Genomic DNA, 24,432 nt, shown 5'->3' on the forward strand with positions numbered 1-24,432 from the left:
CTTTAATGCTGTTTAAATGTAGAATCGCACATGCAGCGGAGGACAGAGTGAACATGCTGGTGGAGGGGTCAGGCACATAAATGGGTTTGAAAACTAAGAGTTGGGCAGTACCTAGAGACGTTATAGTGACAAAACTGTTTTTTTTCAACAAAACTGGTTGTACTAAAGAGTGTTTCATTTCAAAGGTTGTGGCCTGAGGTCAGCTAATGTGATGCGAAGATGATGAATGAACACCATCTCATACTGAAACTTTTGAGGATACCACTTGTACTGCTTCAGAGGACGAAGTTATAGGTCCCCAGACTTGCAGATTAATGAAAATAATTTTATAAGAGCAATCAATAGTTGTTCTTCACACGGCCTTCAGAGGTGAATGAAAGAACGGAACTTATCGTGCAACTGAAGATTTTAGAATCAAACGTTTACTGTATGGGACCTTCACCAAGAACTGAAATAGAATGTGATAACATGCTTAAGTCATCGTAGGGTGGGGCACGGGAACAATGAATATAACTATGAAAAGGAGATGAGGTAACGTAATTGTTCTGGTTTCATTTTTAATTTGTGAGTTCTCAAATGAGGAGTCCTGTCACTGCAATTGGACATGGGGACTGGTCTAACTTCTACACAAGGGTATATACCGGAGTGGAACCAGAACTATAGGCATCTTTGCAAGTGATATGTTTTGATTGTATGGGTAAAGCTCTTTTAATACAATAGGTCTCAGGGTTGTACTGGAATGGAGGTGCGGCGAGGCTACTACCATGGTACAGATACACGTGGCATTGCTGCCACTCCTTAGTACCAAGAATTTTAAAATGAAATTTAGTGCTAAAAATGGCCGGCATTTGGAGTATTTTTGTGATACATATAAAAGGTGCTCCCCAAGTCTGTATAACAATGGCCACAAAATGGAGGAGGTTGCCTGCTGCTGCAAAGTGTCCCAATGCAGGAGAATGTGCTTGGATCAACATCAACTGAGAAGAAAAGGGGCAAACAACGAAGGACCAGTGCTTCGTGGAACTATAGGTAGGCTCAGCAGGGGTAAGACATGGAAAGCAAATCCACACAAAACTCCTTTACTCATGGCATGAACAGATGTAAATGTCCTGAATTGAGCGACAGAATCCCTCTAATGTTAATAATAAAAATAAATAAATAATCGGCATGCACTTAGAACCCTTACACAACCACAAGCACTAATCTATTCAAATAGTAAGGAGGCTGTAGCACTCGAGAGGGTGATACAAACACAAGCTGCAAGGGGAGATGCACGTGTACCTCTTGAACACTTTTACCTTTGGCACAGGCTACAGTCAGATCTTGGAATGAAAGGGGCTGGAACAGGAGTAATAACCTAATGAAAAACAGGTCATAATGGTCCTTAAATATTTTATGTAGCGTCAGCGAAACTATCCATGTGATTTCATTCTGGTGGACTGGAAATGGTATCCCATATGTAATAAATGAGGACCACTGTTTTATCACAAAAGTAGCTAGCAAAATGTGACTAAATGTTTCATAAACTCCATCAGACGTTTCACAAATATAAAAACTAAATTCTGCTACAAAGACTGGATGAATACACAACGACGCTTCCATATCCACCCTTATAAATAAAAGACTGAAAAAAACAGCATCTAGTGAAAAAGTCTATGTTAAATATTGTCAAGAAGTGGACCCACAGAGGTTCGTCTTTCTCACTGCCCATGGTGTCCTGCTGCTCACAGCACTGTAGTGTTTCATTAAATTAACGCTCTGAAAGTTACAAAACTCAAATGGCAGCAATGTCCTCACACTTACTACCACCTTCCAGTAGCAATATAAATATAGACAAAAAAAGGCACAAATATGGGAAGGTGCAAGAAATAGGAACAACTTTAAGGTGAGAGGGTTAGTCTTGAGTCCCTGTTCCACCCAATAAACTGGGTTTAAAATTTCTTTCCCCCAGTAATTAAACTGCGAAAAACATCTTTTTCTTGAAATAAAACAAGTTTCCTTCCCATTCCTTTGTGTCCATTCAGGAAATGAGCCACTTCCGTAACTTCAAAATTGACACCATCCCATAGATTTAAAATAAGCAGGATGTCCGTCTTTTTCACAAGGCACCGCTCCTTGTCTTCTTGTTCTGTATCATGGAGAGAACCATAACTGACTGCTCTCCGCGTGAAACCGTGCAATTACATTGTTGTTAAATATGACCAGATACCGTTGTGACTCCAAATGTTCCTACGGTGATATCCTTGTTGCTTTTAATGATGTCGTGCAGGCTGGGCATGGAGCCCGATTTAGTCTGAATGAGGGATTTTATCAACTTCCCTTGGTCTTGGAGTTTTGACCGCCTTCGCTTTAGTGCCCGCTTCTCAGACTTTGTCTTTTGTGGCTGCCCGTTGCACAGGTTCGTGCAGGCTGCAATGCCACAGAAATATGACTCGTCTGACTGAGAGGAGGTCTCTGAGCTGCCTTCAGAAGGAGGGCCTTTGTGCGAGGAGTGAAAAACTTCACCCATGTTAGAGAAGTCCCTCTGATTTGTAAAAGGCTTTTTTGTTTTCAAGTCCCCATTAGCCACTGGGTGCGGTGCGTCAGTTGGTTTTATGGTCTCAATATTGTTTTCTCCTTTATACTTGCAGCGCTTTTTCTGTAAGGGAGACAAGAAAATATTTAAAATTGCATTACATTTTTTTTTTTTACAGTTGAGAGGCATTTATGTTTTTTTAAAGCAGAGAACTTTGGCTGTCTTTTAGTTACTGTACAATATACCATGCTTTGCTATAATATTTATGTCATGCCAATAAATAACATCGCCACGCAAAGAAAAATACAACTGTCAAATATACACACAATAAATGATCTCATTAAGGTACGTAAAGTACAACAATTAAGAACATGTACCAACTCATTATCTGTTAAATTATCTTTCTAAGGTACTTAAAGTACAACAATTAAGAAATGGTATGGTGTCATTTCATTATCTGCACCGAAAAATGAGGTACGTATTTAAGATGAAAACACGGGACTCTAAAGTGTGATGTGCAGTGTGAGTAAATACCTCTTTCCGGTTATAAAAACAGACTTGAACCTGCAGAAGCATCCACATACAAATCCTTACTCTAAAACAAAGGAGTAAAAAAACAAAAAAGGACATGTTCCCAAACAGAGAATATCTATATAATAAAATGTATTAAGATGGTTAATTGGAGACAAAGTGGAATAACACCACCTACAAATGAACGTTCCACTGCAGGAAAGAAGTACTGTGATGCCTAAATATTCACCATATTTAATATTAGTTTTTTTCTTACTAGGCCTCTTATCATAGACAATTAAATTTGGTTTTATTTAAGAGTCAAATTATTTTGATGGCAGTATCCATATAGTAGATTAAGCTATTCTAGAATGGCCCTAGAGGTTGTGGGGTGTACATTTTATACATACATGGAGTGGCTTCCAAATTTTGTATCATTTGGACATATGATAGCAAACCGTTTACAAAAACACAGATTTGGGAATATGAGGCAGCCCTGCCGAAGTCAGTTCTCAATTTCTCATTTATTAGATATTATACCAATGCTGAATGGAGTGCAATTAAAATATCAGACTTACTGCCACCTAATTTCTATGACTGTAAACGGGGTTTTCTTTGCTAGCTGGAAAATGAAAATAAGCATTATTTCCTAATTTGAATTTGAAGGACACTTAGGGGGTCATTCCGACCCTGGCGCCCGCGAATGACGGAAGCACCGCCAACAGGCTGGCGGTGCTTCCTTGCCCATTCTGACCGCGGCAGTAAAGCCACGGTCAGAAAACCGGGGCCGCCGGTTTACCCCCGGCTGGGCGAATCCGCCATGGCGGCGCTGCATGCAGCGCCGCCATGGGGATTCTGACCCCCATACCGCCAGCCTGTTTCTGGTGGTTGTCACCGCCAGGAAGAGGCTGGCGGTAACAGGTGTCTAGGGGCCCCCTTACAGGGCCCCAGCATGCTTTTCACTCAGCCAGTGAAAAGCGCGATGGGTGCAACTGCACCCGTCGCACGCCTGCAACACCGCCGGCTCCATTCGGAGCCGGCTTCAGTGTCGCAGGCCTCTTTCCCGCTGGCCGAGCGGGAAAGTTGAAATGGCACCAGCGGTCTTTTGACCGCGGTGTGGCCAAATGGCGGTTCCCGCCAGGCGGGCGGCAACCGCCGCCCGCCGGGGTGAGAATGACCCCCTTAGTAACTAATCAATGCCGTGCACTTAGAGTAGCTTTCTCGCTGGGTTCAAATACCCTGCTTAGCAACTTGAAACTCGACAAAATCATAATTAGTGGCACATTTTGTATGGGTTGTGGAGTGGAAGAGATTCAGGTTGCTCAGCTAGAAAGGTGCACACGTGCTGGAAGTGAAAATACTTAAATTTGTGTGTTTTGCAGTGATTTGCGTCAAAAATGTCCAATCCGTCTTCAAAAGGATTGATATGACAAACACTCAAAGACAGAGATTATTTCAAATACTGTCACAGTACCTTGAACACAGAAAAAAAGCCACAACGCCCTTTCAGACGAAGCAAACAAGCATTTGCAATGCAATGGGTCTCACGTTTGCTCGAGTTAGAGCATGTAAATTCCTAACTGGACTTTTCTTGCCACATACATTGAAAATGAAAAGTAAAACAGCTGACATATGCGAGCCGATTCAAAGTTCCACGGCAGCCATGAGTGTAAAGGAGAGATACAAAAGGAAAAAGAGGTTTGCTCGTAGTCAAACATATTGGCAAAAGTGCAATTATCCATGTAACCGGGTCGATGGCTAAGGCGGTAAGAAAACTCCCCCAAGGAGGGAAACGTAAAGCATTTACCAATGATAAAGTCTAGAAGACCGAATGGCTACTGACCACAAAACACTAAGATATCATGTTGACGTTCACTGCCCACTCAATCTAACCTCACAATCCAACAAACAGTTTTACTAAAATCCAAAAACTGCTCTGTTGTAGAGGCGCTAGACCAGACAACAAGCATTGCAGCTGGGACACAAAGCAGAGAGAGGGAGAAGAATTGCCTACAGAGCGCCAAGCTGTCGCAATAGAAAAAAAAAAAAAAGGAAAAATAAAAGTTTATAACAATATTTAAGCTCACTAACTCTGGCACTATAGGCAGCTTTTTTAAGTGGATGTGCATAAGAAATAAGTTACTTACCTGTAACTGTAGTTCTCCAGTATTGGAAGCTTTCATAGATTCACATGCTTGAATACTTCACCGTTGTCGAGATGGGAGTCCCGGATGGAATATAAAAATCAGGCCCGAAAAATGTATGCACAAAATACATGGACTAGGCCTAAATATAATAACCCATCATAGTCGTTTTGTTAAATAGACCCAAACTCAAACTTGAACCAATCAGATTGCCTCACCCCTTTAGAACCTCCTGTGAGAAGCTGCCTTCCCTCAGATTTTCCGAGCATAAGTGCTGAAATAACCCAGAACACAGAGAGAGAAGGTGAGCTCCTCTGGGGAGGCGGGCGGGCCGCATGTGAATCTATGAAAGCTTCCAATACTGGAGAACTACAGGTACAGGTAAGTAACTTATTTCTTACTCCAGTATTGGAACTTTCATAGATTCACATGCTTGAATAAGAGTAGCAATCAGTAACTAACATTTTCTGTATCAACAAATACTGTCTATCCCAATCATCAGAGAACACTGGCATTAGACAGTTACATGCAAAGCAATAAAAATAAACCTTTAACACATACATGAATATGCAAGAAAGGTACGTTAGTAATGAACAGAAAATGTGATATTATATCAGAAGCAGATGGTGGGAAACAAACAGTTCACCTTATCTGAACAAATGTCAAAGAACTGCTTGACCCACCGCAGCATCAGGAGCGCCTCAGCATCCAGGCAGTAATGCTTCATGAAGGTGTGCGTTGTCCTCCACGTGGCTGCTCGACAGATGTCTGGAAGGGATACCCCAGAGAAGTGTGCACAAGAAGTGGACACTGCTCAGGTAGAATGTGCACGAACCTTAGTGTCCAGGGGTCGACCAGCCTTCTGGTGGCAAAAGGCTATGGCACTTGAAATCCATCTAGAGATGGTTTGTTTAGAAACAGGAAGCCCTCTTCTGGGTGCACTAAATGCTACAAACAGTTGATTGGACTTTCTGATCGAGGATGTTCACTGCAAATAAAATTTAAGGCATTGTTTGACATCCAAGGAATGCAGCAGTGTTTCTGCCCCAGTCTGAGGCTGTGGAAAGAAAGTCTTTAGCACTACTGGCTCGTTGATGTGGAAGTCAGACGGCACTTTGGGAATACACTTTGGGTTTGTCTGTAGGATGACTTTATCATTTGTAAACCTCATGAAAGGCTCTTGGATGGTAAAGGCTTGGATCTCGCTTACTATACGAGCAGATGTTAACGCTAAGAGGAGCGCTACCTTCCAGGTAAGATACCTAATGTCTGATTTATGAATAGACTTGAATGGTTCCTTCTTCAACTGGCTCAGGACTGTATTCAGCTGCCAAGATGGAGGAGGTCGTTTGGCTGAAGGAAAGGATCAGAACAACACCTTCATAAACTGCTTGATAAGCTGATGAAACCAGAGGGACAGTCCTTGGGATAGTCATCTATACCTGGAGATGGTAGCTAGGTGAACCTTAATGGATGCATGCGTGAGACCAGACCTCGCCAGGTGGACCAAGGGACGGCAAGACTTGCTCTGGAGCAGATGTAAGCGGATGAATGTTATTTGCAGTACACCATAAACAAAACCACTTCCATTTTAAGTTATACATCTTATTGGTACTATCTGCACGTGCTTTGGCCAAAACAGTTTGGCAGTCAACGGGAATATCTAGATGGCTGAATTCATTGAACTCAGGAGCCATGCACATAATCTGAGAGGCTTCGGATCCGGATGCCTCACTTGGCCCTGGCTGATGGTGAGAAGGTCCGGTATGGGTGCTAACCTGATGGGAGGAGACAAAGACAGCAACAGAAGTTCTGTGTACCACGGTTGACGTGGCCAAGATGGAGCGATTAGAATTATCTGGCAGGGCTCCCATTTGATCTTGCTGATGACCTGTGGAAGAAGGGATATCGGAGGAAAGGCGTAAGCATAGATCCCTGACCATTGCTATCGAAAGGGCATTTCCCCCAAGACCCTGGTTGGGGATACTAGCTTGCAGAAAAGCGGCATTTCGTGTTATACGATGTCGCGAAGAGGTCCAGGTTCGGTGTTCCCCACTAGCAAAATACTGCATCCAGCATTGTCTGGTTCAGCTCCCAATCGTGTGAAGATGTGCTGAGCCTGCTTAGTGAGTCTGCTGTGGTGTTGCTGACTCCCAGAAGATGTTCTGCCCCGTATGTGCACCAAATTCAGAACGCTCCAGATCCAGATGATTTGAGCTTCTGTGGAAAGCAAGTGAGACCGCCTTGTTTGTTTATGTAGTGCATGGTGGTCGTATTGTTCGTCCGGACAAGCACCGAGGAACCTGGGATTCTCGGCAGAAAGGCTTGTAGTGCAAGGTACACAGCTCTGAGTCCGAGGAGGTTGATGTGCAGCGTAGCATGAGAATGGGGCCACCTGCCACTGACTTGAAAGATTTTGGAGACATGCTCCCCACCATTCCATCAAAGCATCCGTCGTGATCATAAACAGAGGTAATTTGATTCAGGAACTCTAGCCCTTCTGAGATGTTTGCAGGTGTTAACCACCAATGGAGAGAGTCGACCATCCTTGTTGTTATCTGAATGATGTCGCCGAAGGAACCCTGCGTCTGCTTCTACTGTTTGTCAAGCTCTTCCTGAAGAGGGCGCATCCGCAGGCGACAGTGCGGAACTAGATTGATACAGGAGGACATCATCCCCAGTAACGACTTTAACCTCCGAACTGAAAGAGACTTTTTTTTATTCAAACTGAGTCTGCTAGGGTCAGAAGCTTGAGTTGATGCTCCTCGGCAGTGAAGACGTTTACAAGAGTCATGTATAATATAGCACCCAGAAACACTATCCTTCTAGTAGGTTGAAGCTGTTACTTGTCTCTGTTGAGAGTGAGACCTAGTTGCTGGATGAGACGTACTGTGGTCCTTGGAGAGTGGCGTAGGGTAGAGATGTTTGGAGCCTTTAGAAACCAGATGTCCAGATATGGGAATATCTGGTGTTTGAGGCGTCTCAGATATCCTGCAACTGGGGCTAAGCATTTTGTGAAAATCCGGGGGGCAGATTTGAGTCAAAAGGGATGAATTGAAAGTGCCGGCCAGCTACCATGAATCTCAAACATTTTCTGTGTTTGGGGTGAATGGGTATGTGGAAATATGCAGCCTGCAGTTCTAGGGAAGCCATGAAATCGCCTCTGTTGAGAAGCTGTAGGATATCCTTCAAAGTTACCATACGAAAGGATTGCCTTTTGAGATATTTGTTGAGCTGCCTCAGATCCAGGATGGGCCTCCACAAATAGGACTTCTTTCTGATGAGGAAGAACAGAGAATAAAAGCTGCTTCCTCGTTGCGAAGAGGGGACTACCTCTATCGCTCCTTTGGATAACATGCCCTCTATCTCTAGGAGGAGAAGATGTAGATGTTGTTGATGCTCCCGGGAAGGTGGAGTTTCGGGAGGCCTGCAAGTGAACTCTAGCAGGTGACTATGAGTTATGCTATCCAGAACCCACTTGTCGCTTGTGATCTGCCTCCAACGTTGCAGGTGACGAGTCAAGGAGGGAGAGGTAGCTGGCCCCTGGAGGTTGTCATTGCCTACGCGAGGCATCCCGATCTTCCTCCAGGAGGAGGCCTGCTGTATGCCGCCGCCGGAGGCGGTCTTTGATGGTACTGGGGTCTGGATGTTTGGTACTGGGAGAGGTAGGCTGGATATCGGAAAGACTGGTAGCCACCTCGAAAGAAAGAGTGGCCCCTACCCCTGGCTCCCCGAAAGGGAGTGCATTTGTACTGTTGTAGTGTCAGTATCCACTTTAATCGCCTGAAGAGCATCATTGACATGCTTGCTGAACAGGTCTTGGCCATCGTACGGGAGGTCCAGGATCTTGGTTTGGACAACCAGCCTGAAATGTGTGGCTTTAAGCCATCCCTGGCGCCTTAGGACGGCTGAACCAGCCAGAATCCGAAATCCCCTGGCTGCAATGTCCAAGGCACAGTCAATCACCTCTGCAGAGGTCCACTGATCCTCCATAAGGATCTTTTTTGCTTCCGACTTGCTGGAATCTGGAAGATCATCCACAGAGTGCGAGATGTCGGACAACAGTTGCCTGTCGTACCTGCCCAATAGAGCCAAGGAATTAGCAGCACGGACTACAATTGCCGACATAGGAGAGAACCTCTTCCCGATATTGTCCAGGCGCCTTCCGTCCTTGTCAGGAGGAGCAGATAAAGGCGCTGAAGGGTTCTTGGAGCGTCTCTGGGCAGCCTGGGAAACCAAAGAGTCTGTTTTTGGGTGACCCACCAGGCACGCAGGAGCGTCCTCTGTCACCTTATATTTTTTGTCCAGGTTTGTAACACCGCTGGCACTGTTGCTGGGTTCTTCATTATCTTAAGCCCTTGATTCCAGACATGGTCAATAATCGTTATAGCCCCGACTGATATTCTGTGCGTCTCTTTGAAATCATATAGAACGCAGTCCTGCTGCGTAGATGCCATCTGCAGCTCAAACCTCATCGCAGCTTTTTCCAAGAGGTTATGGAAAGAGCCAATATCCTCAGGAGGAGACTCGACTGCTAATGGCTCAGGTGAAGGGGGTGCTGGGAGCACATACTCATCCCATTCTTCCTGGTCTGAGAGAAACTCCCCTTCCTCTGCCACTTCATCAAAGAGGGCTGGACCTTGGGACTCTGTGGAGCCTGAAGAGGAATTTGTGGTGTCGCAGGAAAAACTGGCAGAGGTTCTGGAGCAGCTGGTGCAGTCACTGCTGGCGTGGGGTTCTTCCCCGGCTGATGGTAGATGCGCTCTCTATAATCTGCCAGCATAGCTTGGAGATCGGACACAAGACCGGAAGGCAAAGATACCGTTCCCTGTTGTTGTGGTACTGGGTCATAATCTGTTGACCATAATATGAATTGTCATCCGAGTACTCCTGGCATTTGACGTGCAGCTGCAAAGGACTCCTAGCCACTCCAAACATTGCATCCTGATCTGAATCCTCATCATCATCGCCATCGAAAAACCTAGATGGCAAGAGCCTTGAAACTTTGCTTGGTGACGTGATAGAAGGTGTCAAACAAGCCTTTGAGAGCCTTTTGAGCGGAGTATGTTGGGCAGATTGACTCAACGGTAACGTAGATGGTCTTTGTCTCTTCGTTGGAAACATTCTTGCAGTTGAAGACAAGAAACCAGCTGTTGTCGACGGGGGCGTCGACGATACTGTCGTCGCTGGAAACATTGCTGTCGACGAGAGCATCTTCGACAAGGGCATCATAGACAGGGACGCCATGGACAGGAGTGTGGTAGGATCAATCGTCGCCGAAAGTGTCCTCGGCGAGAAAGGCATCGAGGAGATGGGGCGCCCTGTCGACGAGGATGATAATGTCGTCGACGGAGATCCTGCAGCCGAGTCAACATAGAGATAGTTACCACCACCGGCGTCACCAATGAAATAGTCGTCGACGAGGGTACCGCCGTCCATGGCGTTGTCGACGGTGCTGAGCTTGGCTTCTAAAACTTGTGAAGCACTTTAGGAGGAGGAGTAGCTGGCTCTGAAGCAGTTTTCTTTGCTTTCTTGAGGGATTCTGCGCTCACTTTCTTTTTCTGCAGAGAGTCATGACCCCTTGCTGCCTTTTGCGCTATTTTTCTAGGTGGCTGTTAAGCCTCAGAACTTTCCTGTTTTCTCTTTACAGGTGTTTTAGGGGCAGAAATAGAAGAAGATTCACTGTCCTCATCAGAGGCAGTGTGTCCAGTCTTACCTCTTTGAAGCCACAACAGAAGGTGACCCTCCCTGTCCTTCAGGGTCATTGTAGAAATGTTTCTGCAGATTTTGCAGTCCTTAGTCTTGTAGCTGGGGTACAGGCAGTAAATACACTCCTCATGTGGATCCTCCACATAAAACCTTTTCTTTAAACATGAGGCACAGGATCTTAAAAGGCCTCTCTTTGGTGTCCGACATGGCAGCCAGTTTGATCACCAGAGTAGATGGAAATGTCCAAAAGCTGTAGAAACAGATCTTCTGAGAGAAAATCTTGAGCATAGCTCAAAGGACTCTCCTCAGCACAACGGGCGGTGGAAAGTATGAGGGAAGGCAGTTCCTCACAGGAGGTTCTAAAGGGGTAAGGCGATCTGATTGGTTCAAGTTTGAGTTTGTCTATTTTAAAAAACGACTATGATGGGTTATTATATTGTGGTCCAGTCCATGTATTGTGTGCATGCATTTTCAGGCCTGATTTTTATATTCCATCGGGGACTCCCATCTCGACGACGGGGAAGTATTCAAGCATCTGAATCTATGAAAGTTCCAATACTGGAGTAATGTGCACAAGCAAAATATAGTCACTCAAAGTAATGAGAACCAGTGGCTGAAGTGCGCAGAGTCATTGCCCCATACAATATGCTGTAGTGGGCTGGAGCAAAATATGAATAATTATTTAAAAGACAAATAGATGAACACCACTGACAAAAGCCCTTCAAATGTATGAATATTATGTATGGGTTTTTTAGGGGGGGGTCAGTAGGGGGTGTGGAAAATCTGGCAACACAACTAATGCAGCCTTTAAAGGCCAGACCTAAAAATGGCCCCATGAAACCACTTCTCAAAACAAGCCTATAAAAAATATGCACAGTGCCACACAAAATTATATATTTTTTTATGATAACAATTACACCCCATACCCCTGCACATTGACCTCCTGCTTCACCCCCCAACCCCCCAAAAAAAACTAGAGACAAAATATGTTTTCATTTTACCAGTATTTGACCCATTACTGTTCGCTTGGTCAATTTCAGCCTAGTGTCATTGACATTCTTGTGTTAGAGAAAGCAGTCATTCATAAAGTGAAGAAATCTTAGTTTGCCCCATCAGATATACGTTGATCCAACTTTCCAACTCTCAAACAAAATGTTTTCCTCTTTCTTGACAAGTAACAGTCCACAAGATAAGCAGTCATAGCCCCAGTCCCGCCAACCAAGTCGCCCCCACTAAATTAGCCAAAACACACAGACCCGCCAAACAAACCAACTGCTACACCCCGCAATCCAGCACATTCAAACAAAAGTGCAAACGGCTCGAGAGAAGCTGGCGCAAAAGACGAGATCAGCCCCAACTCACTGCCATCATCAATGCTTCCATAACCATCGCCACCTTCCCCCAATGCCTGCAAACACATGGAAGTCAGACAACTCCTCAAGAAACCCGCAGCAGACCCCAGCGAACTTCAGAACTACTCTCTCTTCTCTCTGCTTCCATTCCCCGCCAAGGTACTGGAAAAGGACATTAACCTACATGTCATCGACCACCTGGAAAGCAACAGTTGCTGGATGCCTCCCAAGCAGGATTCAGAACAAATCACAGCACAGAGACAGCTCTGATCACTGCAACCAACAATATACACCCCCCACTGGACAGAGGAGAATCAGCCGCACTGATCCTGCTCGACTTCTCCGCCGCCTTCGACACGGTCTCACACCACACCCCCACCAATCGCCTATACCAGATCAGAATAACAGGTGATGCATTAGAATGGATAGCGTCCTTCCTCACAGGACGCACCCAGAAAGTCTTTCCCCCCTTCACACTGCAAAGCCAAGCACATCATCTGTGGCGTCCCCCAGGGATCATCCATCAGCCCCACACTCTAACATCTACAAGACTCCACTCGCAGACATCGTCAGAGCACACAACATAAACATCATCTCCTACGCCGACACCCAGTTAGTCCCACCAGTATCCGTCAACGCCTCTACAGCAAAGGTCAACTTCCACACTGCATGAAGGATGTTTATGCATGGATGAAGGACAACTGCCTAAAACTCAACACCAACAAGACGGAAATCCTCATCTTCGGTAAACACACTACACTCTGTAACGAATAGAGGTGGCCGTCGGAACTCAGCCCCCATACTGAAAGACCACACCTGCGACCTCAGCATCATCCTAGACAGCAAGCTCTCCATGAAACGACAGGTCAATGCCGTATCCTCAGCCTGCTTCCACGCGCCCCACATGCTCTGCAAAATGTTCAAGTGGCTCCCCATTGACACCAGGAAGACAGTGACGCGTGCCCTCATCATCAGCCGACTGGACTATGGCAATGCACTCTATGTAGGCACCTCCACCGAGCTCATGCACAGGCTCCAATCGATCCAGAACTCAGCCTGTAGATTGATCCTCAACCTACCCAAATAGCCTACATCACCCAGCACCTGAAAGACCTCCACTGGCTCCCGGTCCAGAAAAGATGACTATTCAAGCTCCTGACCCATGCCTACAAAGCCCCCCACGACCAAGGACCCACCTACCTTAATCACCAGCTACACTTCCACCACCCCTCCAGGAACCTCTGCTCCACACCCCTTGCCCTTGCACAGATCCCCCTAGCACACCACTGCCGCACCAGAGGATGATCCTTCTCCCATCTGGCTGCCAAAGCCTGGAACACCCTCCCACTCCACCTCCGCACCTCGCCGATGCTGACAGACTCCAGAAAGGGGCTAAAAACGTGGCTTTTCGAATGAGACCCACAACAAGCGCATGGATACCCTCATGGGTGACAAGTCTCACTATATGAATACTACTTCATTGATGGATATCTGTCCTCTATGTAAAACTGAAATCATCAGATATTATGAAGAAGCCCTGGTTACCATCCTTGGGAGACACAAGCCTCACTCTACGCAGACATGAATAACAGAAATGTGACTGAAGCAAAACGTACCTTTTTTTCTGGTGAAAATTTTAGGGGTTCCACAATATAGAAGTCGTTTGGATCCACTACAAAAAGAAATGGGTAAAGATGATGGGAGAAGTTAAAAATGCAGAAAATCCACCACCAGTAACACAATCCAATGCCTGAGGCTTTGCAAGATAACATTTTCCATTACAGACGATAAATACAGTGTGTGTGTGTGTGTAAACTGGAAAGACAAAGTATTTTTTTAAAGAGCACCCATCATGTGCTACATGAAGCAGTCCTGGATTTCAAAATCTTGCATTGCTTAAAACTAAAGATTCAGAATGTTTGGCTACATTACAGGTGTAGTACTGCTGCCTTGCTATTAGAAACTTTACAGCACATTTTAACCTATTTGTATTTTAATATTGGAAGTTCAAGGGCAGTGAATGAAGGAAATTGTTTGCTTTCACTCAAGGGTAAGGTGTTCAAAACATTAACCCAACAACCGGAGCATCTTAAATTGGGGCAAGACCCATACTACCCAAAGGCTGCTCAAAAACCAGATATGTAATATGCTGAAAGTAGGACTAACTGAAATGAATCTGAAATGCATATGGATGCCACAATTTTACAAAACACTTCCTTACATGACATGGCCCAGGCATGGATTTCTCCAAAAACGTTGGAGAAAAAAAGGCTGAAAGTAATTTTGGGACCTTAAGAGGTGTCAAAATAGCAGTTGGGATATCACACTGAAAATGAATTGATACTATTTATCAGGTAAAACAGAGGACACCTGCCGTTGTTTTTTTAAGTTGTAACCCCATGCATCAATAATACATAAATGCACAAAATGCGGCAATAAGATTATACCTTAACCATGCCAAAGAAGTTAAAACCGGACTGCATCAAAAACATGCAGATGCATTCTCTCACCATCACTTTGACGTTAATGCAAGCAGGCCATTTTGCTTGAGCGCATGCTCTCTCAAAAGTGATCAAGCCAACAACAAACAGCCAATGACCGTTGGAAAAGAAACTCATGTTTGGGCTGCGAAAATTACATTTGGTTACCTAGCCTTACTGCTCAGAGTATTTCATCCTCTGTGCCAGTGAGAGCAACAAGAGGCATCTAATAGACATCTGGTTGCATTACTTTTCGGCACCTTACTTTCTAACAAGAAAGCCAGTAAAACACCTAGCTCATTCAAACATGCAACCTAGTTGCAAATCCGGGACAAGTATACATATTTGACAATTTGCCTCTTTCTTTAAAACTCAAGACTTTTTTTTTTTAATTCCCAAGCACTTACCTCTCCATTGCTCTAGCTACTTGTGCATTTCAGCTCAAGTCTCACCTTTAACTAAACAAAAGTTACTCAACTTTAATGTCAAAAACTCTTACTAAAGTGCTAAGCCAGGCTTATGATCGTCTCCACCAAAATGGACTCTTATTTCTTCAGCTCACCCCTTTGATTACAAAGCTCGACATACAAAAAGGTTTGTTTCAGTCTGTTCCAACTGTGACCTCGGTTATGTGATGTTTCTTTTAATAACGAATAATTGTTCTTGACGTAACATTTGGTTTTTTTTTTCCTACAAATTTCATTATTCCAAGGTACAGGCTAACCTGATGAGCAGAGGCTGCTGAGCACTTTCATTGCAAATATAAAAAAATCATAGGTAAAATTCAGTAAAGCAAAAGTACGTACATTTATGTACAGATGACCTTATGACGTGTATGCATGGAGCTTGTCAAAACAGATCTATCCTCCATTAAGTCTTTTGTGCACTGATATTACAGAATGTATGATATCGCAAGCCTAGGAAGCCAAGAGTTGTAGAAAACCCCTCACAAAGTAGCCCTTAGCTTACAGTAACAATTATTCTCCAATGTGAGAGTGGTGAATGGAGTTGTACGCTTTGAATACTGTCAGTAGGGGGATACATGAAAGTCAGTTAATTGTCTGGCATATAAGTGCTAACACAATAATGCCACCATCAAATAGTTTAAAAAGCCTAAGCACATTGCCAGATTTTTAGGATCACCTTAAAGGAAAGTAGTCTCCTTCCTAGTGCCTTATGAATGAATTTGGTCAGGCCTTTATAACCTCCACCTAATCTTGTGAAACGGGAGGTTAGAGTTCCTTACTTTCCTGCAGGTCTCCAAATAGCAAAATCTTTTCCACTCCCCTTACTGTGTACTGGTGATTTCCAAAGGGAACTCCCTTGTGTACCCCTTCTTTGCTTGGGGATTGATAGGAATGATACAGGTCCCGCACCCTATGTAAACTCTTATGGTGGACTGATCAAATGGCTTCTAATAGTCAATGTCTAATTGGGAATTAACTCTCTATTAAGTAGCTAAGCTATGAGACTCCTGTGCTGGGAGGCAGAGTACTAACTGCCCTTTGTGCCTCGTCAGCAGATGAGAATGTGGTTGAAGCATAATCTGGTCACGGAGTGACATTTACTCTCTGGCTGAACCAGAACTTCCTGGTCCCCACTTTATTAAATCAAGTCTTACACTACTTTTGTAGTATTTCTATTATAGGCTGAAATGAGACTCTGTCCTTTGCTACCAAAGGCCATGCTACTATAGGTTCAGAGTGCCAAAGTTAGCTTCTTAAAAGCTGGACGTTTGTCTATGTCTTGATCCCTGGCATCCCTACTCTCCCAGAACATAAACCTCTGTAGTAAAATAAGCAAATTGCACTCCCTAGCTCTCACTCCTATCAACCACCTCTGCAACACAGGGCTTTAGAGATACAAGTACAAGTAAAAGCAGCAGGACAGCCTGCCTGTGTTATAGTGAATGTATTGATGTATCAATTAGTGATAGGGATACAACCACATTGTAGGCCTGCATGCAGAATTTCAACACTGATTTAATTTTGAAACTTTGTGGAACAACTGAATTTAGTGAACGTGAAGAACTGATTAAGAATGTTTGAAAGCTCCAGCGGACACATCATCGTGAATTGTTCTTATGAATCATGTCCTTTCTGTAAACTTTTGCATTTTAGTGACTTTTTACTCAGAAATTGCAAATCATGTTGAAAATATAATGACGCAAACTTTTGCTTTCTTTCCCTTTTTGATTATGATTTTGATAATCGAAATCAATCATATACGTTAACTTTTTATTCATATCTGGTCAACAAAATTATCTGATAATCAATATATGTCCATAAATGGAAAAGCCTAATTAGCTCTGTTCAGTGTTCATTGATGTGTAGTAACATGAAGGGCATCCTGGTTCGAAATAAACGGGGGCATAGACAATGTTTTTATTAATTAGTGAACAATAATTTGTAATGATTTGAAATGAAACCTGAAATAAAACAATTAAATAAAGATGACGAATTAATCTTAATAGGTTGCATGAAGTTTGGATTAGGTATTTCAAAGTAAGTAAACAGTAAAAACTGTTGTTTTTTCAGTGTGGTGCCCAGCGTTACAATGAACTATTGGTGTATTTATTTTTGCAAATTTATGGCGCACCCTGAACACTGGTGTACAGTTGGCATTACGCTACAACTCGTCAAAATAGTTCCCATACCGGATTTGGAAAAAGATAACTAAGCTATAGCTGTGTTTTCAACGTGGAAGACAGTATTCGTATGCTACTTAGGAAGCTTATTGTGGTTCATTCATCTGCAAGTGGTATAAAGTATAACATTCTGTTTGGTTTTGCTATAACAAATCTGAATATGCTTAACAATTCAATTAGCAAAGATAGTCTTTTAAATGGGCTTACTAAAGTGTGGCCGTGTAAATGCAACAAATAATTGTTTCTTTTTTTTTCTTTTAAATAAGGGAGCTAATTTAGTCAGAGTACGCAACGCCATCGACAGTGACTGCTGGAAAAAACAGCAAGTCAATGAACTGACTGATATAAAACGGTGAGATGTCCTTTAGAAAGAAAATACACAAGGGTGTGTTCTAAGGTAAGGGTTTTTAAACTGGCAAAGCTTGTTGCTCGCTCACCTTTCAGAGAGAGGTGAGTGTCACACGGGAAACACCTGGAGAAGAACTGTAGCGGACACAAATGAAGGGGCTCACGTGAAGGTCTCATTAGTTTAGTAAGGACAATATTAAACTCCCAATAAGGGAGCAGCGGTAAGGGATTATCCTTTTAAATTCTTCAAAAGAGGCTTAGACCAAAGGTATATTAAAACAGACTGATAGTCTTCTGAGTTATGAGGCTACAGCCGCTAAGTACAACCTTCCTGATGAGTTGCTTTTTGAAGGTGTTAAGAAGAATGAAATAATAATCTGTACTGTGACTGCTAATAGTTGAATGTTAAGATCGGTACAGTATTTAACAAATCTCTCGGATTTAGCAGCACACACACACACACACACACACACACGTCTGCGCCCCAATGTGAGGAGCCTAGAAGAAGTCTGCATTGCTTTCTTAGACTTGAAATAAATTCAAACTAATTAGGACGCAGAAGCACAAATCTGGATCTCGGTTTGTCCTGAACCTGTGAAAACAAGCCAACTACCGAAATATCGGACACCTCGAGGAGTTCTGGGTGGTGTGGCTTGTGAGGATGGCAACACACTCTTATCCAAATAAAAAAAAATATTTCTTAACATTTCTCTGACAAAGGTTCCAGAAATTGTGATGAACAGTAAAACACCAGATGTTACCACGTTTCTACAAACTAAAACAGTACCTTACACTTGTGAAGAGGCCTATCGTGCCTGATAGGCCAAATATGAGACTGTGTGAATTTAATATAGTATTGCTGGGGTCTTCACATGGTCACAATTTTGGCCTATTCATGTTCCGGGCAATGGTCCCATTTGTATCATGAGATGTGTGGGAACATTAGATGGCAGGCCGTTTGCCATTTGGCTGACAATCTCTAGTTACATGTAACAGAAAAGAAGAAGGAATTGCCATTTTATTGTACATACTAATAGTTGTATGTCATTGTGGATAAAATCTGTCAGGATTCATGCCACCTCACCATGTGGTATACTATGCCTCTAGTTTAAAAAAAATGTCTGGGTTTGTTAGGTTCCCCTAAGTTCTAGCTGACCTTGCACCCAAATACTGCAGACCTATCTAATGGAACCTCACTTATCACACTCCCTGATGTCTACTGTACACATCCATGTCCAAACTCATAGAAAACTCACTCTTGTCTTATAACCCCATACACAGAAGATCTAGGGCAACACAGATGTCGGTCTAACTGTGGAAGGGATATGTTCCTGTGCGAGGATTGCTAAAGAAGACTACCAAGGGTTGGGGAAAAATGCTGAAAAACTGACAAATGTTCTGTTCAGCGCATTGTCCCGACCAGCCAATCAGAACAACGGTGCCAGTGTAGATATTAAAAATGTACTATTATATTATGTTTCCATGCAATCCAGGGTAAAACCTACGACCAAAAAACATGTACCCCAAACCTTCATTTTGGATGCAGCTTCTTCTCAAACTTCCAAAATGCACTGCACCCAGTTTACTGGCTGTGGGCAACTCATCCTTATAGAAACAAGGATTGGGAGGGGTGGGGGTCAAGCTTTGACAGGGTTATGTTCCTATGCAAGGGAGACTGGAGGGAATTACCATGTTTTGGGGAAAAAACTGTGCTACAAATTTGACAACCCTCAAGGTGAGGGCAATCTAGCAGCCAGTCAACCATGGGGAGGAAGGTCAGGCATCCAGTGCTAGAACCCTTAGATTGTATAGATGTTAAATGTGCATGGCCGAGGTATGTTTTCATACAGCCCAGGGGTGATATCTGTGGCTACAAGGCAGCTAGTCTAAATTGGCATTATCCTTGCAGCTGCTTTTTAAGTTTCCAAAAAGAATTGCACTCAGTTTATCAGGACTGCGCACCCTGAACCCTTAGCAAACCCACATGCTCGGGAGACCCAGAGGAATACATTTGGAGGCAAATTCTTGTCAGGGATATGTTTCTGTGCCAGGAAGACTACAATACCATGTTTTGGAAAGTAAAATTGCTAAAATTCCGAAACTTCATGTTCAGAGTATTATACTGGCCATTCAGTCAGATCTGGCTTGCACCAAGAGATTCCTAAAGTTGCACAGAAGTGGAAAATAAATACGTATTACGCTTGCTATCTATCATCAAATGAATACTGCACCATAAACAGTGATTCTGCCTCAAATTATACGCTAATATTCTCTAGGTAAACCCACATGCATTGGCTATTGCCTGACTCCGGACATTAAGGGCAACATTTCTTTAGATGGCATTTCAGAATTTGTGTTTGTCCATTTACAAAGTTCTACAAAATATTTAGTAAATCTGGTCAAAAAATGCAAATGGGTCATTGTTTTTAACCACTTCGCTGCCAGGCCTTTTCCCCCTCCTGTGCCAGGCCTTTTTTTGCCTATTTGGGGCAGTTCGCGCTTAGGCCCGCATAACTTTTTGTCCACATAAGCTAACCAAGCCAAATTTGCGTCCTTTTTTTCCAACATCCTAGGGATTCTGGAGGTACCCAGACTTTGTGGGTTCCCCTGAAAGAGGCCAAGAAATTGGCCAAAATACAGGGAAAATTTTGTTTTCTTCAAAAAAATTGGAAAAAGTGGCTGCAGAAGAAGGCTTGTGGTTTTTCCCCTAAAAATGGCATCAACAAAGGGTTTGCGGTGCTAAACTCAGCAGCTTCCCAGCTTTCAGGAACAGGCAGACTTGAATCCGAAAACCCAATTTTTCAACACAATTTTGGCATTTTACTGGGGCATACCCCATTTGTGCAATTTTTTGTGCTTTCAGCCTCCTTCCAGTCAGTGACAGGAATGGTCATGAAACCAATGCTGGATCCCAGAAACCTAAACATTTCTGAAAAGTAGACAAAATTCTGAATTCAGCAAGGGGTCATTTGTGTAGATCCTACAAGGGTTTCCTACAGAAAATAACAGCTGAAAAAGAAAAATATTGAAATTGAGGTGAAAAAAACATCAATTTTTCTCTACTTTTTACTCTGTAACTTTTCCCTGCAATGTCAGATTATCGAAAGCAATATACCGTTACGTCTGCTGGACTCCTCTGGTTGCGGGGATATATAGGGTTTGTAGGTTCATCAAGAACCCGAGGAACCCAGAGCCAATAAATGAGCTGCACCCTGCAGTGCGTTTTCATTCTATACCGGGTATACAGTAATTCATTTGCTGAAATATAAGGAGTAAAAAATAGCTATCAAGAAAACCTTTGCATTTCCAAAAAGGGCACAAGATAAGGTGTTGAGGAGCAGTGGTTATTTGCACATCTCTGAATTCCGGGGTGACCATAGTAGCACGTGAATTACATGGAATTTCTCAAATAGATGTCTTTTTTACACACACCCCTATATTTGGAAGGAATAAATGTAGAGAAAGACAAGGGGCAATAACACTTGTTTTGCCATTCTATGTTCCCCCAAGTCTCCCGATAAAAATGATACCTCACTTGTTTGGGTAGGCCTAGCGCCCGCGACAGGATATGCCCCAAAACACAACGTGGACACATCACAGAAAACAGAGCTGTTTTTAGCAAAGTGACTACCTGTAGATTTTGGCCTCTAGCTCAGCCGCCACCTAGGGAAACCTACCAAACCTGTGCATTTCTGAAAACTAGAGACCTAGGGGAATCCAAGGAGGGGTGACTTGTGTGGCTCGGACCAGGTTCTGTTACCCAGAATCCTTTGCAAACCTCAAAATTTGGCTAAAAAAACACATGTTCCTCACATTTCTGTGGCAGAAAGTTCTGGAATCTGAGAGGAGCGACAAATTTCCTTCCACCCAGCATTCCCCCACGTCTCCCGATAAAAATGATACCTCACTTGTGTGGGTAGGCCTAGCGCCCGCGACAGGATATGCCCCAAAACACAACCTGGACACATCACAGAAAACAGAGCTGTTTTTAGCAAAGTGACTACCTGTAGATTTTGGCCTCTAGCTCAGCCGCCACCTAGGGAAACCTACCAAACCTGTGCATTTCTGAAAACTAGAGACCTAGGGGAATCCAAGGAGGGGTGACTTGTGTGGCTCGGACCAGGTTCGGTTACCCAGAATCCTTTGCAAACCTAAAAATTTGGCTAAAAAAACACATGTTCCTCACATTTCTGTGGCAGAAAGTTCTGGAATCTGAGAGGAGCCACAAATTTCCTTCCACCTAGCGTTCCCCCACGTCTCCCGATAAAAATGATACCTCACTTGTGTGGGTAGGCCTAGCGCCCGCGACAGGATATGCCCCAAAACACAACGTGGACATATCACAGAAAACAGAGCTGTTTTTAGCAAAGTGACTACCTGTAGATTTTGGCCTCTAGCTCAGCCGCCACCTAGGGAAACCTACCAAACCTGTGCATTTCTGAAAACTAGAGACCTAGGGGGATCCAAGGAGGGGTGACTTGCGGGGCTCGGACCAGGTTCTGTTACCCAGAATCCTTTGCAAACCTCAAAATTTGGCTAAAAAAACACATGTTCCTCAAATTTCTCTGGCAGAAAGTTCTGGAATCTGAGAGGAGCCACAAATTTCCTTCCACCCAGCGTTCCCCCACGTCTCCCGATAAAAATGATACCTCACTTGCGTGGGTAGGCCTAGCGCCGGCGACAGGATATGCCCCAAAACACAACGTGGACATATCACAGAAAACAGAGCTGTTTTTAGCAAAGTGACTACCTGTAGATTTTGGCCTCTAGCTCAGCCGCCACCTAGGGAAACCTACCAAACCTATGCATTTCTGAAAACTAGAGACCTAGGGGAATCCAAGGAGGGGTGACTTGTGTGGCTCGGACCAGGTTCTGTTACCCAGAATCCTTTGCAAACCTCAATTTGGCTAAAAAAACACATGTTCCTCACATTTCTGTGGCAGAAAGTTCTGGAATCTGAGAGGAGCCACAAATTTCCTTCCACCCAGCGTTCCCCCACGTCTCCCGATAAAAATGATACCTCACTTGTGTGGGTAGGCCTAGCGCCCGCGACAGGATATGCCCCAAAACACAACGTGGACATATCACAGAAAACAGAGCTGTTTTTAGCAAAGTGACTACCTGTAGATTTTGGCCTCTAGCTCAGCCACCACCTAGGGAAACCTACCAAACCTGTGCATTTCTGAAAACTAGAGACCTAGGGGAATCCAAGGAGGGGTGACTTGCGGGGCTCGGACCAGGTTCTGTTACCCAGAATCCTTTGCAAACCTCAAAATTTGGCTAAAAAAACACATGTCCCTCACATTTCTGTGGCAGAAAGTTCTGGAATCTGAGAGGAGCTACAAATTTCCTTCCACCCAGCGTTCCCCCAAGTCTCCCGATAAAAATGATACCTCACTTGCGTGGGTAGGCCTAGCGCCGGCGACAGGAAACACCCCAAAGCGCAACGTGGACACATCCTAAATTTTGGAAAAAAACAGAGGTGTTTTTTGCGAAGTGCCTACCTGTAGATTTTGGCCTCTAGCTCAGCCGGCACCTAGGGAAACCTACCAAACCTGTGCATTTCTGAAAACTAGAGACCTAGGGGAATCCAAGGAGGGGTGACTTGCGGGGCTCGGACCAGGTTCTGTTACCCAGAATCCTTTGCAAACCTCAAAATGTGGCTAAAAAAACACATGTCCCTCACATTTCTGTGGCAGAAAGTTCTGGAATCTGAGAGAAGCTACAAATTTCCTTCCACCCAGCGTTCCCCCAAGTCTCCCGATAAAAATGATACCTCACTTGCGTGGGTAGGCCTAGCGCCGGCGACAGGAAACACCCCAAAGCGCAACGTGGACACATCCTAAATTTTGGAAAAAAACAGAGGTGTTTTTTGCGAAGTGCCTACCTGTAGATTTTGGCCTCTAGCTCAGCCGGCACCTAGGGAAAGCTACCAAACCTGTGCATTTCTGAAAACTAGAGACCTAGGGGAATCCAAGGAGGGGTGACTTGCGGGGCTCGGACCAGGTTCTGTTACCCAGAATCCTTTGCAAACCTCAAAATTTGGCTAAAAATACACATGTTACTCACATTTCTGTGGCAGAAAGTTCTGGAATCTGAGAGGAGCCACAAATTTCCTTCCACCTAGCGTTCCCCCACGTCTCCCGATAAAAATGATACCTCACTTGTGTGGGTAGGCCTAGCGCCCGCGACAGGATATGCCCCAAACACAACGTGGACATATCACAGAAAACAGAGCTGTTTTTAGCAAAGTGACTACCTGTAGATTTTGGCCTCTAGCTCAGCCGCCACCTAGGGAAACCTACCAAACCTATGCATTTCTGAAAACTAGAGACCTAGGGGGATCCAAGGAGGGGTGACTTGCGGGGCTCGGACCAGGTTCTGTTACCCAGAATCCTTTGCAAACCTCAAAATTTGGCTAAAAAAACACATGTTCCTCAAATTTCTGTGGCAGAAAGTTCTGGAATCTGAGAGGAGCCACAAATTTCCTTCCACCCAGCGTTCCCCCACGTCTCCCGATAAAAATGATACCTCACTTGTGTGGGTAGGCCTAGCGCCCGCGACAGGATATGCCCCAAAACACAACGTGGACATATCACAGAAAACAGAGCTGTTTTTAGCAAAGTGACTACCTGTAGATTTTGGCCTCTAGCTCAGCCGCCACCTAGGGAAACCTACCAAACCTATGCATTTCTGAAAACTAGAGACCTAGTGGAATCCAAGGAGG

The 24,432-nt window shown here is 44.1% G+C and overlaps 1 protein-coding gene across 4 annotated transcripts in view; it reads right to left on the minus strand.

Moving 5' to 3' along the window:
* Positions 1–2,046: 2,046 nt before the first annotated feature.
* Positions 2,047–24,432, minus strand: part of SUCO (SUN domain containing ossification factor) — a 481,248-nt gene continuing 458,862 nt past the window's right edge. For all 4 annotated transcript variants that reach the window (XM_069231978.1, XM_069231976.1, XM_069231977.1 and 1 more), the window contains 2 exons: positions 13,847–13,902; positions 2,047–2,638 (listed from right to left, as the gene is read on the minus strand). In XM_069231978.1, coding sequence (XP_069088079.1) covers positions 2,192–2,638; positions 13,847–13,902 — 503 coding nt within the window. In that variant the 3' untranslated portion in view covers positions 2,047–2,191. The remainder of the gene's footprint in view (positions 2,639–13,846; positions 13,903–24,432) is intronic.

Source organism: Pleurodeles waltl, chromosome 4_2 (genome assembly GCF_031143425.1).
Source record: "Pleurodeles waltl isolate 20211129_DDA chromosome 4_2, aPleWal1.hap1.20221129, whole genome shotgun sequence".
Taxonomy (NCBI): Eukaryota; Metazoa; Chordata; class Amphibia; order Caudata; family Salamandridae; genus Pleurodeles; species Pleurodeles waltl.